The sequence below is a fragment of the Pseudochaenichthys georgianus genome, chromosome 3 (genome assembly GCF_902827115.2).
Source record: "Pseudochaenichthys georgianus chromosome 3, fPseGeo1.2, whole genome shotgun sequence".
NCBI lineage: Eukaryota > Metazoa > Chordata > Actinopteri > Perciformes > Channichthyidae > Pseudochaenichthys > Pseudochaenichthys georgianus.
In genome coordinates, this window is record NC_047505.1 from 15,291,284 (window position 1) to 15,307,596 (window position 16,313).

The 16,313-nt window shown below is 43.5% G+C and overlaps 1 protein-coding gene across 7 annotated transcripts in view; it reads right to left on the bottom strand.

Annotated features, from left to right (window-relative positions):
• Positions 1-569: 569 nt before the first annotated feature.
• The window catches only part of herc1 (HECT and RLD domain containing E3 ubiquitin protein ligase family member 1), a 77,158-nt gene continuing 61,414 nt past the window's right edge, over positions 570-16,313 (bottom strand). For all 7 annotated transcript variants that reach the window (XM_034105463.2, XM_034105464.2, XM_034105456.2 and 4 more), the window contains exons 74-79: positions 15,900-16,065; positions 7,588-7,664; positions 6,544-6,796; positions 3,341-3,493; positions 2,594-2,899; positions 570-1,248 (exon numbers count right to left, since the gene is read on the bottom strand). In XM_034105463.2, coding sequence (XP_033961354.1) covers positions 1,063-1,248; positions 2,594-2,899; positions 3,341-3,493; positions 6,544-6,796; positions 7,588-7,664; positions 15,900-16,065 — 1,141 coding nt within the window. In that variant the 3' untranslated portion in view covers positions 570-1,062. The remainder of the gene's footprint in view (positions 1,249-2,593; positions 2,900-3,340; positions 3,494-6,543; positions 6,797-7,587; positions 7,665-15,899; positions 16,066-16,313) is intronic.

The following is a 16,313-nucleotide window of genomic DNA, read 5'->3' on the forward strand; positions in this document are numbered from 1 at the left end:
AAAGGCGCCTACAAATAAAATGTATTCTTATTATTATGATGCTGGAGCATAATGAGGTCTCGGCAGAGTCACTAAGAGATGGCTTCATGGAGGATTACGCATGGTTGATTGATTAGTGGATCACTCGGCCATAACATGATGTCTGGGGGGTTTCCCTTCTCAAAGTTCTCTCCATTTTCCTACCTTTTACATATTAACAGTGATCTCGTGACCCTGCTTCCAAAATGCAGGGGACCCACACTCAGCACTGTCCCTGAACGCCTCCTGTGTAATCTGTCAGAAGCTGCTTTCACTGCGAATTATATTTTTTATGACCGCAACCAAAACACCGTCAAAGTACATGAGATTGAGAGAAAATTCATATCCAAACGTCTCCCCTTGCCAACACGAGCACTTATTTTGAACACACTGAATAGTCGTGTAATGTACTTTTTTTTCTTCATATTTTAGTTACTTCCCATTAAAGATGGCCTTTGTCATGTTTTGTACTTCTGAAATAAATGTGATGTCTTCTTTCTGGAAATGTTTGTCTTTTTTCTACAACCGTTTTAAATGAAACCCGACTACAATTCAGTTATGCAGCATTTATTGTTGTTTTTTGTATGCTTTGGGAAACTCGGCATCGGCAATGAAAACAATAAATATGGATATTATGCAAAACATTTCCCTAATGAAGCATTTTACACAATGTACAATATTCTTCCTTTCCTCCTTTTTTTTCCTTTCTTGAATATTCTATACACATTTCCAAACAAATAAACATAACCTCCATGCAGAAACCCTGAAAATGGGATGTGGAGTAATGCGCAAAACAAACGAACACTAAATGCACTCCTCGTGTGGATTCTTGTGTCATTTAAAAACGGCTAATAAACCACAAGGAGAAAGGAAAACCTGTGCTGTTTGAAAGTACATAAAATGGATTTAAAAAGTGTCTGCTCAGGAGTTCCCTACAACTGGTGCAGCGATGATGAAGCATCTTGCTCTGTGTGCGCGTGTTCGATAAGACAGTCCGTGTGCAGGTCACATGTATGCACGTGTTCACGTGTGGGGCTGCCTGCGTCAGTAGTCCGTGTCGGAGCCCTCTGCGTTGTCCACGTTTCTGGAGAGCATGTAGTTGTCCATGTCGATGGAGCGGCAGTTGTTGATGGCGTAGCGCAGCCGCTCCGCCATGACGGCCTGGCTGGAGTAGGGAGGCAGGCGGAGCTGGAAGAAGCAGGTCTGAGAGGTCGGCAGGCTGTCGTACGGCTGGGGGGGGGGGGAAATGAAGAAGCTGTTAAAAATCGTACAATTCTTGTCTCCATAATGCTCTTTGCTTATTATCCACTATTTTAGTTTGAAATAGTTCCTATTATTTCGTTTTCTCTGTATTTATTTCAGTCTTGGTTCGGCTCCAACAACCAAAGATCCCCTCTGAGGATCAATAAAGGTTTATCTATTCAATTGAAGTCATATTACAATTTGTCTCAAGGCACTTTTACTATAGAGCATGTCTAAACTGTACAGGTATACTCCCTTTTCGTGCAGAAAAGGTAAAGAAAGTCATAATTGTTTTCTGCTTACTTTGCCATCATTTTAACAGATCAGCAACAGAGGAGAGATAACACTTCCTCTCATGTCTGTTGGTACAGAGCCGCAGACTCTGAGCCAGCCCTGCCCACAATAATTGATGCCGTGGAAATGCAAAAGCCCGCAGCAGCAGTGTCACGGCCCGTCCGCACACAGGCATGAAAAAAATCTTGATACCGGACGTGTCTGAAGCTTGGCGATTTCACGCGCCCAAGGCGACCAACAACCAATCACATGAATCTCCCGCCCCCGACATACAAAGCAATAGCAATGTTAAAACGAAGTAAACTGGATATAAAATCCCCAAACAGGCGAAAACCTACCAGTTTCACCCACTGTCTCTGCCACCTCCCTCCATGCCTGGCTCCTCCGGTTTGTATCCCGGTAAATAGTTCTGGTCGTAAAGAACCGGGTGATTTGCTACCGTAATTTCTCCTTTGGAATATGAGGAAATGAACTGCTCTGGCTCTCCCAGCTTGCACGCGGTTTGATTGGCTAGCGCTTGTACTGGCGGGATTTGCATAAATGGGATTTGATTGGCTGATGCCAGCTTCGAAAGCATCGGGAGCATCAAAAGTTGAACATTGCTCAACTCTTGATGCTCACGATGCAAAGCCATGCTCCGCTCCCCACAATGCAGTTCGGCAAAGATTAAAAATCTTCTACATTCAAGTGAATGGGCGAAGCTTTGAAAGATTTTTTTTCATGCCTGTGTGGACGTGCCGTCACAATGCCTTGATCTGGACTCAAAATATTATTCTAAATATCTTCCAGTCCGACCCTGTACTCGTCCAAAGTGGAAAAAAACACCTATTATACGTTTATTTGATAGAATAAAACGTTTTACCTCCAAAACGCTTCAGAGGAAAACAAAGGGAGGCGTGTCCCAAAGGGAAACATTGAAATGAATGCTGTTGACAACCTCACAGCACTTTGACCGTCTAATAAGCCTGTAAAAGACCTTAAATCCTTAGTAAATGTATTCGGACAACATGTAGCACACGGTGGAGTCTGCGTCACCCACCCGGTCCACCTTCATGATCTGAAACCTCTGCGAGATGTCGGCCGTGTTGGCGGGCAGCCTCGAGCGCCCGGAGACGAAGCGCATGAAGAGGACGCGCTCCTCGTTGGAGAACTCCTCCAGCGTCTGCCAGAACCACTGCACCAGGGCGTGCTGCTCGTCCACCTCCCTGTAGCGCACCACCTTCTTCAGCACGTCGCAGCAGATCTCCGGCATGCCGCACACCATCTGCTCCAGCTGCTTGGCCGTCAGCAGGGACAGCAGCGGCACCGGCACGATCCAAGACATGCCCTCACGCACCGCCGCCACCTGAGGGAGGGGGGGTTACGATGTGTTCATCATCCGTACACACATATCTCTTTTTATTATTCACATTCTTCACTACAGCTGAAAGCAAACATGAATCGATGTCAGGAAACTAGGATTCCTTTCCTCCTAAAACTCATGTAACATTCTCAATTCTGAGAAATGTACCTCACTTTCTTCTTTATTTCACAACTATTTCATTTGATTTACTTTTTCACTTAAACAAGCTGAAACTAAGAAATAACTTCTGGGGTTCCTTTTTTTCATTATAAATTCTTTCTTCATCAATTACAAGATTCTATTTTCCTCCATTGTATTAAAACCCTTTAGGAAAGTTAGTCCGAGCTCCAGGAGGAGATTGACTTGGTCAGCTTGTGATATGAGATGTTAAATGTTTCTAAAGGATGTTTAACACAGAACACGCGGTACTCCCAAGCAGCCCACCTGTCGGTCGATCTCATGCAGCCGGTACTCGATGGCTCTCTCCACGTATTCCTTCCTGTTGGAGAAGGAGAGCGGGATGCTGTTTCCCCCCGGGATGATGGGCACCATCTTCCCGTCTGCACTCTGCCCCACGAAGGAATCCAGAGGAATCATCTGGGAGACAAACAGTGTACATTTAACCATAAATAATTGTGTCTCTCAATACCAGTCAACGATACCCTTTGGAGTTCTTACCCCTAGTACTATAGTGGCACTGTAGAAACATGTTGTTATTGTTTTGTTTGTGCCATACACACAGAGGGCGATGTGATATCTGTGTCAGTCTTCAACTGATCGATAGTTGTTGGGGGTGAGGCTTAAAAAGGATCTGTTAATCAGTGGCTGACAGCAGGAGATTACCACATGCAGTAATGACAAAAAACAACGTTTTATTTGACGTTGATTTGAAGTAGTCTATATCAAATGTTCATTTTCACATGATAGTGGATTCTTTAGGGCGATTCCAATACTTTGGTAAAATATAAATCAATAGTAAATACATTTTACATAAATAAACTATATTGATACATTTCATCAGAATCAAGACATGTTAAAATAAAAAGATATATTTTATTATAAAAATCATTATTATTTACATTATTGTGTTTATTATTCATATTATTTTCATCAATATTATATTTTTTGTAATTGTATAAATATTATCATTATTTAACAATTATTTATGTTGTTCTTTTGTCTTTCTTTCATTTCTTTCTACGTATAATATGTTGACACAGCTGAAGGAAAGAAATAGATCAAATGTGGCTGAATCTGAAAAAGTCAATATATAATAATTGATATATAATCACAAAGAAGTTTTACGGTCCAACTAAATGACCTTGAATCTAGTTAGGTATTTGAGTAATGCCATTTCCTGTTACACTGACTCCGATGTATCGGACTGGCAGATGTGTTGCCCCCTGGTCAGGACGTGTTCTTCACTGTCAGACAAAGCAGTCTGTGAACAACAGCAGCTACATGGGGTTGTTGAATGAACAGTCACCCAGGGCATTTCCCTCAGCACTGTTCAGTCAGCGTTTATTTCATATCCTGGAAAGGAACGAGCGAATGTGAAATCACGTTGAGACATTTGGCAGCTCGTGGAACCAGAGGAGCCGACACTGATCCCCTCACTCTCTTGTCTTGTCATGCCAGAGCAGCAGATGCAGCTCTTCCTCCCCTCCCTCCTCCTGGCTGATGGAGCCAGTGTTATGGTTCCAGACCTCCTCCTCCGGGAGTCTGGGAGCGGGGCCAGGTCCTCGGCAGGCAGGATGTGCAGCATCAACAGCGGCCCTGGCATTCCTGCAGGCCGGGGGCTTTTCAGGGCAGGGGCTGTGTGAGGTTATTTGGACAGGAGAGGGGCTTTCTGCTGCTCCAGAGAGCCTTTAGGGGCGGGGTCTGTGTGTCAGGGCTACAGTCACGCTGAGGTTTTATCAGCGCTGGGAGAGTTTTAAAAGCTTACCCACAGCCCCCCCAGCAGGGCTAACATCAAGCTCCAGACACACATTACTGTCACTGCTTTCCCAGTCTGAATGTAAACACAGATTGGGGGCGATGTTTGCTAACTTAGTGATAAACTCTGGCAGCTGTAAACAGGATGTCCGTCCTCTACAATCATGTTCCCTGCTGGCTCCCGATAGCTCACTGGGTGTGGCAGGGCTGCGGTTTGTGTCATCCCCTGAAGCTTACTGTGGGATAGTGGAAACTGGCTATTGGTATAAAAAACGGTCTTCTTTTTAGCAGCACGTGTTACTCTGATGAATCAAAGGTTCACGTGGCAGAGGAGGGGTATGCTCCGAGCTCGCAGGAAGGTTGTAGCAAATGTTTGGCCAAACGGGGATACTCCACTGCCGTTCTAATTCATCAGGTCCTTTTGCTTTGCTTTTTGGGAGTGTTCCCTTTCCTGTAGCGTGTTATTTAGGTGGTCTGCTAAGGCTGAAATCCCTGTGTTCCTTCCAGAGGGAGTTTCTTTCCTACACCCCCCCCCCCCCCCCCCCTCTCTGCCGGAAACGCCTCTATTGGACTTCTTTGTTCACTTCCGCGACATAATGACATCATTATGTAACACTTGTGTTTCTATTGGTTAGCGCTTCAATACATTGTACGTTATAGCAGGCATAGCTAAATCTCTAATAGGTTGACCAATCACAATCCTGGCTCTGGTTTCAGACAGAGGGTGAAAAGATGTGCTGCAGCACATAGTTGGCCCCTTTAAAGTAAATCCACTTCACAGTCCAAACGCATCCCGGCGGATCGGAGGCGGACTTAGTAAAAACACAAGCGTTGTGCTCTTTTCTGAACCTACAGCCAGTCTGCTTTGGGCTTCGTGCACCACTGAGCAACTTTCACAGTTCTCTTTATACATGCATGGCATGCCTGCCGTGTCAAAACATCCGTCCCCCTGTGAGCCATCAGTCACCAGCGTGTAAATGCTGACATTACATTTGTTTTATTGTGCCGTTGGAGGCGGAGATGAGCTGTAAACACAGTGTGATGTGGTCGTGTGTAACTGTCATTTACTGCCAAGGCCTCGAGGTGGAATTACTATTATATTCAATAGCATTTGACATATCTCATTACCACTCATGGATCCAGTCCTGATGAGATATTTGCCTTAGCAGGAAATCTTCGTTTAACCACATTTCTAACACATGGCACTTAAAGGTGGGGTAGGTAAGTTTGAGAAACCGGCTCTAGATACACTTTTTGTTATATTCCATGGAATGCTCTTAACATCCCGATAGCAATGAATATCTGAAGTGCTTTGACAACAAACCCATTAAAAAATGTGATCCGTGGAAGCCGTAGCGCTGTAAAAAGCACGACCAATCATCTGAGCCGGCCCGGCTAAAGTAACTGGATGGCCTACCTGCCTGTCAGCCTTCCATCTGTGCACAACATTTTCTCGTGCCCTCATTGGTCATGTGGCGTTCGTGTGTGTTGGAGGAGGGGCTCTGTGAGGAAGTAGCAGATTTCTTCCGGCTGTGTATTTTCAAATTCTAGCGCACTCGAGCTGGCTTCTCAAATTACCTACAACACCTTTAAGTTGTTATATAAAAAATGTGATTTGTAAGGATATTACAGATATTGCATGTAATTGTCTTCTTTCTCGGTTAAGAAGTCTTTTCTGCATTAAAGGATGACTTATACAATGTCTCCCCCACCTCATGGAAGTTCTCCTCGGTGATGCCGCTGTCTTCAATGTGAAGAATGCTCTTGAGCGTCTGCAGATAGAGGAGGTCCACTTCCTCCAGGTCCTCCAGCTGCAGGGGGATGCAGCACAGCTGCTTCCACACCAGCGTGGCCAGGTGCAGGTCCAGAGGCTTCTTGGTGCGGATGGCCACGCCCATCAGGATGCCCAGGAACCTAAACTGCAGCATGTGCTCGTCCATGCAGGACGAAGGGTTGAAGAGGAACCTAGGGAAATGAATGAATATAACAATTGTTTAGCTGTGTTAAAGTTTGTTTAGCATGAGCATAACAACATACAGCATTACAGGCCAAGAAAATATTTGACAATGAGGGTTTCAACGACGATTTTCAAGTATGTTCAACTCAAAAGAGGTTTTCTCTGGCTTTCTAAAGCTTGTTTTGGAAACCTAATTGAAGTAGTATCTATCTTAAAGGCGGATGGAGCTACATTTGGAGCTACTTTATTTTACGCTTGTGTTTCAGAGAGTTCCGTCTTATATTTGCAAAAGGAATTGATGTGAGAGCAAAACTGACCTTGCTAATGTAACAAAGAAAGAGTGCAAAGAATGCCATGGTGCTTCAAAACAAATGTCAAAAAACTTAAAAGGTATTCATTTAAATAAATGAAAGAATGTAAGAAAAAAAATCATTCATAGCAAAGAAAACAATAGTCTAGTTTGAGGGAAAATAAATAATAATTTTGTAATCTTGTGTTTCTTTCTTCCCATATCTGAACAAAGCAACAGACTGCCACACTTACAGTACTGATCAATATCTTCAACAAAAAGAAATATCCTATTAATCCAATATATAGATTTTATATATAATAGTTGCCAGATTGTGACATTTTCAGTGAGACTATATGAATTAACTTAATTTAAAGACAGAATAATGTATCGCAGGGAAATGATTGGTAACATACCAATGTCTCTGCTTGCTTATCTCTTTGTTGACATATTATTCAACCCATATCCTTCAGAAGTGTTAGAACCCAGGCCTACATGCTCCCTCCTCACCTGTCTCTGTTGTAGCCGACCTCTGCCGTGGCGTTGGGGGAGGGGATGAGCAGGTCCACCACGCCCGACTCCAACTCCTACAAACACATGAACAGAACAAAAGGAGATAAACATCACTGGATCATAACACATCTAGCAACACCAGTGGCCTGTGCTACGAAGCAGGATTAGTTAGCGAGGTAACTTCAGGGTTAACTCGGAGTTTCCGATCCTACGACGCTGGTTCACTTCTTACCGGGGTAGATCTCCATGGTAACTGATGCTGAACACCTAACCTGCTCCGGGGCTCAGTGTGCGGAGTTTAAAGCTATTGTAGAGGCTAAGCCAACGCTTTAAGCCTCTGAGGATCCGCTTACTGGGTGTAATTGACGCACACAAGTTTGCTGCCGAATAAAGGTCAGAAACAAAGTTTCCAGTTTGAAACAGTCCATTTATTTCCATTTACTTGCTTCTTTCCATATTCACCACACGATATTACCGTTTACACAATACCTTTGCTTTGCTTGTAATCCCGTGTTTGTGTGTGTGTGTTCTCCGTGTGTGTGTGTATTCCGTGTGTGGTCAAAAACGGTATGGGCCTTCCGGCGGAACCTCTCCCCAACACACACAGGTTCCTACCTTTATACCCACAGTTAATTGGCTCCTACACACCAGCCACTAATTGATAGTACAGGTGTCAATTGAAAACAATTAAGGAGCCAAATGTAAAAATCATTTTTCAATACATAGAAATGCACATCCTACACTTCCTGTACTAAACATAGTTTAGTAATAGGTCGCACAATAATGTTGGTCTTGGTCTGTAGCTTGACGGAGCGCACCAGTCCTCCTTCGTCAGGAAAAACCTCCAATACTTAGTAGTCCATCTTCCAGAATCAGATCCAGCTTGTAGATGGAACTGTGTCTGCTGACTGTTCCCGTTTCAGATGTGAAAGAAGTGATTTCATCCTTAAACCTATGCTGCTGACCGTAGCGTATTATAGCCAACTCAGCTTCCAAGGGATCTTTAGGTGTCAAGATGTGACTCTCCGGGTTGACTTTGGGTTTCAGTCTTTCCACTTGACCAGCTTGTGCAGAGGGATTCATATCCTTTCTTTTACGACTCAACTCCAACAGAATTGTCTTCAGCCTGAGAAACCAGGCCACCGACAACTTGAGCCTTTTCCAGTCTGAGAAGTAAGTCATGAGCTGGTCTGTTGCATCAAGTGATTCATTGACTATAATATTAACCGAGGTATCTTTTCTGACTTCTGGGTCAACCAAATCCAATATGACATCACCGCCATAATATGTAGGCCATTCCTTTTCAGATTTTACAAGAAACGTGGGACCCTCAAGCCAACTGCGGCTCTTCAGAAAGTCCGGGATCTTCATTCCTCTGGATGCAGCATCAGCTGGGTTGTCTTTGGTTCCTACATGCTTCCATTGATATGGTCTTGAAACCTCTCTTATGGTTGTGATCCTATTTGCCACAAATGTGTGGAAACTCTTGTCCTCGTGGCTAATGTACTTCAGAACTGAAGTACTGTCTGTCCAAAACACAGACTCATCCAAATGAAGTTGAAGCTCTGATTTTAACATCATATCCACTCTGGCAGCCAGAACAGCAGCTGTTAGTTCCAGTCGTGGAATAGTCACCATTTTTATGGGTGTAACTCTAGCCTTTCCTAATAGCAAAGCAACATGAACATCGCCTTTGCAGTTCATTAGCCTGATGTAAGTTACAGTCCCGTAGCCATTTTCACTGGCATCAGCAAAGTGATGTAGTTGAGAGTGTATGGGTTCACCGAAGTCCTTTGGCTTCATACACCTGTCCACTTTGAGTGATGCCAACAGCTTAATGTCCTCCAACCACCGTCTCCACTGGTGTACGATATCTGGTAGAATGGCATCATCCCATCCACAGCTTCTCCTGCAAAGCTCTTGTTGCATTATCTTGGCTGGCAAAGTGACTGGTGCCAAAATACCCAAAGGATCACACACCGAGCTTGTTGTGGACAGCATGCCACGTCTGGTTAGAGCCTGCTGTTTCACTTCCATCTTAAACTTAAAGGAATCTGACTCGACGCACCAGAGTAGTCCCAAAACTCTCAAGAGGGAGATTGTCTCTATCCAGATCCAGGTCCTTTAGCTCTTTAGCCTTCTGCTCTTCCGAGATTGTCTGCAAAACTGCCCGACTATTGCTGATCAATTTTTCCAGCACAAAACCTCCTCTTTTACAGAGAGCATTAAGATCTTCAACCATTTGTATTGCTGCCTTCTCTGAGCCCAACCCCATCAAACAGTCATCCACATAGACATTTCACTTAACTGCTTCAACAGTCTCAGCAGAAAAGTCAGACTTGTTGTCGTCAGCAGTTTTCCTTAGCGCATAGCTAGCGCAACTGGGAGAAGAGACAGCCCCAAACAGATGCACCGTCATTCTGTATTCCTGGATCTCTCTGGTGAAGTCTCCCTCTGGCCACCAGAGAAAACTAAGGAAATCTCGGTCTTCTTCTGTGACTTTGACCTGGTGAAACATAGCCTGTATGTCACCCATGAATGCCACAGGTTCCTGCCTGAAACAAGTGAGAACTCCAGGCAGTGAACTGGTGAGGTTGGGACCTTGATAAAGTACATCGTTTAATGTTGTTCCTTTAAATGTGGCACCACAATCAAACACCACTCGGAGAGAACCTTTTCGTGGATGGTAAACACTGTGGTGTGGGATGTACCATCATTTCCCACCGCCACAGTGCTGCTGTGTTGGTACCTTTTCAATCACTCCATTAAAAAAGCTGGCATATTCCTTATGCAACATTGGGTTACTCACAAATATTTTCCTCAATCCAATAGCCTTTGCTTTGCCACTGCAAAGTTGTTTGGAAGAAGGACGTCAGGTGTCTTAAGGGGCAACTTCAGGCTGTACCTGTTGTCCTGTAGTGTTGCAGATGTATTCATGATTTCCATACATTTTTGGTCTTCCCTTGACATCTCTTTTTCCTCTGAGGGCTTTTCATTAAAGTCATGATTATACTGACTGCTAAGCATGCTCCAATTTGGAAATAGAAATCCTATTCACCACAACAGAAGCTTGCTCCATGTCAACAACGCTGCCATTGCTGCTTCCATGTAAAGGACCATTGATGGCCCATCCCACCACTGTTCTTATAGCGTATGGGCCATTTCCACAACTGTTGACAATTTCCCAAGGTTCCAATATCTTGGGAGCATTGGTTCCAATCAACATGTCAACATTGGCATTTATGCTGGGGATATGAACTTTTGACAAATGATTCCACCTCTGCGGCTGTAGCAATGTGTTCTTTGGTTACTGGCATTTGCTTCTGTGTGAGGACTTCTGGAAGAGGATAAAAGTTATTTTCCTCAAGACCAGATACCTCCATCCCAAATAAGGAGTAAGCTGGAACGACCTTTTTCTGTCCCATAGTCTTCAAAAGAAAATTAGTTCTTTTTCCTGTGATGTTTAATCTGTGCATGAGATCTTCTGAGCAGAATGTGGCTGTGCTTCCAGGATCTAAAAATGCATAGGTCTGTATAATCTCACTTCCCTTTGTGGACTTGACCTGCACTGGAATAATTGAAAGAATGCAGCCATCATTTCTGGCCACTGTACGTCCACATGTCTGAGGGGGGTTTTGTGATTTAGCGGTTTGTCCCAATTCCACATTAGATGTATTTATGTGGAGCGCAGTAGGATGTTGCTTTTCACAAACCTCACAGATCAAGCGTTGTTTACAGTCCCAATAAACAAGCATCCAAAGCAAATTCCTTTCTCCTTTAGAAATTTAATTTTGTCTCTGTGCTTCCTTTTGCTGAACTGCTTACATCTGTCGAACACGTGAGTGTTGTGATCACAACAATGACACACCAAGCTCTCCTGTGGTTTTGAGTTATTTGTCGTTTTAATTCCGACCTCACTCATTGGGAATACTGTAGCGGCAAAACTACTTCCTTTTAGGGATGCCAGCGATTATTCGAATATTCGCTACAGTCTTCATAATCGAATATTATTTTTAAAAATCGATTTTATTTATATATATTTTTTTTTTATTATTTATGTTTTGTTTTTTTTCTGGCTTAGTTTCAACCAAAATATATGCTAATAATAGTAATAGTATTAATAATTGTAAATGGTCATTGGTCACACCACCAGTTTGTTTTACTGTAAACTTGGAGGAAGCCTGCGTGCAGAGCAGACTGCTGCTGCAGCAGCTACACACCGACCCGCCCCCGCCCCCCCTCTCCCTCACACGTGCGACTAAAGATGAACAAAGCGGAAGGTAAAAAGAGTTCCTCCTCGTGGAACTACTTCGAACTTACAAGTCCAAAGGAAGTTAAATGCAAGCTCTGTGAAAAGACGTTGGTCTATCACAGCTCAACCTCAACAATGCGTTCGCATTTGAGTGCGAAGCACGCCAAAGAGGTTACAGAGAAAGACGCAGCACAGCTGGCCATTACCAACTTCACTTCAAGGCCACGTCGTTGTGATGACATGCTTGTTTGTTGTTTGTACTGTTAAACATGTTCCAGTAAAGACTCAGGACTCCCTGGAAGAAGAGATCCTGTATCTCAATGGGACATTCCGGGATAAATAAAGGATTAATAAAAAAAAATTTAAAAAAAATAAAGCAATGGAATTCCTTTTTTTTTTTTTTTTTTCCTCTCCCGCGGGGGGGAGGGGGGGGGGTCGGTCGAATAATCGATTATTATTCGCCAGGGCTGCCGAATAATCGATTTTGATCATGGTCAGTTTCTGGCAACCCTACTTCCTTTCATTCTATCCTTTGATTGTGGCTGAAACATGTTGGAAGATTTTATAGCAACTGATTTATGTCCTGAATCCTCGATGTCTCCAAAGATCGGATCAGAAAGGACTCGTACATGTCTCTCAATGAATTTGACCAAGTCAATGAAATGAGCTCTGTTGTTTGAGGCTTCGTTTCTCCATTGTTCCCTTAGTTTGTATGGCAACTTGAAGACAGCCATTTTCATATTGGAGGGCAAACCCAACTCATGCATGTACTGAAGTTCTTCCATAACATTAGCACATCCACGCAGAAATAAGGCATAGGCTTGTAGTGCTTTAATGTCTTCTGCCTTTGTTGTTGTTGGCCAAGCTAGAGCCGTTCCTATGTAAGCAGCAGCGATCTTGTACTCATTCCCAAAATGTTCTTGTAAAAGACTCTTTGCCACAATGTAGCCACATTCTGGCGCCATGTGCTGGCAGCTACGGACCAGTTCCTGTGGCTGTCCTTTTGTGAACTGTTCTAAATAGTACAGGCAGTCGGCTTTGCTGGCTTTGTTTTCCACTCCTTGTTCAAATGCTTTAATGAAAGCCTTGTACTGAAACAGGTCTCCATCAAAGATAGGAATGTCTCTTGCTGGTAGAGACAGTAAATGTTGCTGGTGAACAGCAGCTGTTATTTCATTTCGTGAATAAACCTTCAGGTGGAATTCGATTGATTTGCTGATGGTGATTTTCCTGTTGACTTTCCCATGCAGTTGATTCACCAGTTATCAACCCATGTGATGTTCCCAGATAATGTTGCTTTTGTACATACGCATCTTCCTTAAATGCAAACTGCCTTTCAGCTTGCTTTGGTCCCATGTCCATCTTTGTTGGTTTGCTGGAGGATATTTTCCATGATGTGGAATCATACTCCTTTGCCAGGGGGTTAAGTTTGTTTAACGATGCCAGTTTCCTTTTTTCCTTTTCCAGGTATGAGTTCATTCCATTTGTTGGTGCAAGAGAGGAACGTCGTGAATGTGAACCCTGTAAAACTAGATACAGCTAGCTCAGTTTCCAAATCAAGCTTTTCCTTTTTCCGCTTTAATTGTAGCTCCTGTTCCTCCAGTGCATGCCTCTCAGTTAAGCCTGCCATGCGAGCAACAATTGCAGCCTTTTCTGCTGCTGCTATAATTTGTGCAGATGAAGTTGTACTTGACTTTGTACTGCCGTCACTTTTGTTTGAATATTTACCAACATTAGAAACACTGTCATCAGGGTTGATATCATCATTATTATCACCAGTACCTTCAGTTTCACAAACCCACACCTTGATTTGGACAATAAATGTATCATTGAACATCATTTTGGCTTCAAACCATGTTTCATGTCTTTCCCTTTTATCATGTGGCAATAAACCCATTAAAGTGTCATGCATAGACCTGGCTTCAACACACAATTCAATATAACCATCAAGAGCATTTAGAACCTTAGCATGTTGTTCACCACTTAACATCAAATCTTTTATATTTGTTCTTAATTTGCTAGCTTTATTTAGCTCAGCCTTTCTGCCATTTTTCAACCTCAAGTTTTTCCGCAAGTGCTTTGGCAGAGAGTTTAACTACCCGCTTAGTGCTTTGCGCATCACTACAGCTGGCCACGCTATCCAGCTTGCCAGCTGCTGGCAGCGCGTAATCTGACGCGCTGTCAGCTGCTGGTATGTCCGCAGCGCGCTCCTCCATATTTGAATGTCTTAAAGGTCCCATGTCATGCTTTTCCGGTTATTACCCGTCCCCTTGTGTGTTATGAAGGTTTTTATGCATGTAAGCGGTGTGCAGAGTCAAAACCCTCAAAGTACACCCTGTGTGTAGTAAAACTAGCAAGTAAGCAAGTAAAACTCTAAAACAGAAAATACCTCCCCAAAACGCCTTGTTGGTGAAACTTCATTGTTCATTTTTTACTTCCTGGGTGCTGTGTCGTAGAAGCACCCAGTAGCCACGCCCAGAACTATGACGCGATACGGTCATGTGGTACCCGGAACCAAATGGGCCAATCCGTGGAGCCGTTACGTTAAGCCCCCGCTGATTGGTCCAAATTGACCAATCCACGACTTCCTCACGCACTCAGTGCAGGCAGCTCTGCTGATCTCTCCTCCCTGGCTGCAGGCTGATAACAGACAGTTGGGATCGCGGCGAAATTCTCTCTGCAGACCCATTCTCACAGCGTTTAGCAACCTTTTTCTTCTCAATATCAAGCCACACTTATTGTTTTTACTTCGGCTGTGACTTTGTGTGTGCTCAGGGTGAGTTTGGCTGTGTTCCGCTGTGTATCGCTAAACAAGGAAATCACACCTCCACGGAGCTCAGCGCGATTCACAACGTCCCGACTGGTCCCGACCAATCGGAGCACACTGGGCTCACAGGGAGGGGGGGGCAAGAGCTGCAACGAGCCGTTTAGTGGAGAGAGTGAATACACATACTTTACAGAGATGCTGTATGCGAAACCAATGTGAGTTTGGAAAATTGCACGGTATAAATCTATTCTAGTAGACCTCAACAATGGAATTATGATCAGTGGAAATGGCCATGACACCTCTCCTTTAAAGTCAAACGGATTGTCACAAATCAATCACACGATATTACCGTTTACACAATACTTTTGCTTTGCTTGTAATCCCGTGTTTGTGTGTGTGTGTGCTCCGTGTGTGTTCTCAGTGTGTGTGTTCTCCGTGTGTGTGTTCTCCGTGTGTGTGTGTGTTCTCCGTGTGGTCAAAAACTGTATGGGCCTTCCGGCGGAACCTCTCCCCAACACACATAGGTTCCTACCTTTATACCCACAGTTAATTGGCTCCTACAGCTATCAAGTCATATTACAGGATAAAGGAAATACAGTTTAAGCTGCCGTATGCCGGGAAGACGCCGACATGTCGCACTTATCATTCATATCACATCATCGATCATATAATATATCATATATGTCCTTATCTGAGTCAGCTTCTCGAGCCGTATCTGGCCGTGCAACATTTACAGTGTCACATACTGTATGCAGAAGTACTATTTTAAGCAACACGTTAAATTGAAGAAACACTCAAATGCAATTAAAGTCAGATCCACTCATGTATTAGACGGGGCAGTGATATCATAAACTGTTAATGTACGCATTCAAACACTCTGTAGTTTATTTGATTATTTCCCAGCTGTTCTGTATTCACCTATGTGGTTTGTATCCCGGTTTATCTGTTTAAGTCATGGATGTTTAAAGTTTAACTTCTTCATATTTGTCTAACCTGATATTTACTTTTCATTCATGAAGTATGACGCTGCGCTGTCAGTACGCTTCTCCATGTTTGTGATTGGTCAAATGTTGCTAACCCCGCCCTTTTCATGTGAACGCGCACTCCGCTGAACTGAGAAACCCTGGGTTGATTTACCGAGTTGATAACTAGCATCGTAGGACCGCTGAGCGAGGGCGCGTTTGTTAGGGTTAGTTAAGATAACTCAAACATATCCAGGGTCTGTTGAACTGGCTTCGTAGTACAGGCTGATCAAGAGTACATTTAACAAACAAGTACTTCTGCTCATACCTGACACATCTCTGTGATGGTGTCGTCAAAGACCCCTCCTGCGTCGTCAGCTCCCTCCCCCACCAGTTTGACCTTCCAGGCCCTCGAGGGCAGGCGGAGGTCCGAGGCGTTCAGCTTCACAACCTGACGGGCGATCTGCACGAAGATGGGTTTACACTTCCGTCCTCTGCAGAGAGTCGGAGTACAAAAGGGGAAAAGAGTCAGATTTCAACACATCACAGAAACATATCATAAGATTTTCTTTAAATGAGTATTACTATATTTCAGTTCTTTTTTTATTGGCATTTCATATTCCATTTTTTATATCTGCAGTTAGGTTATTAGGAGATATTATATAATGTGTTTTTATCTGTTGTTATCATCTAATTCTATGCAGTATTTGCTTTATATAATAATGTATTTAATAATGTATTT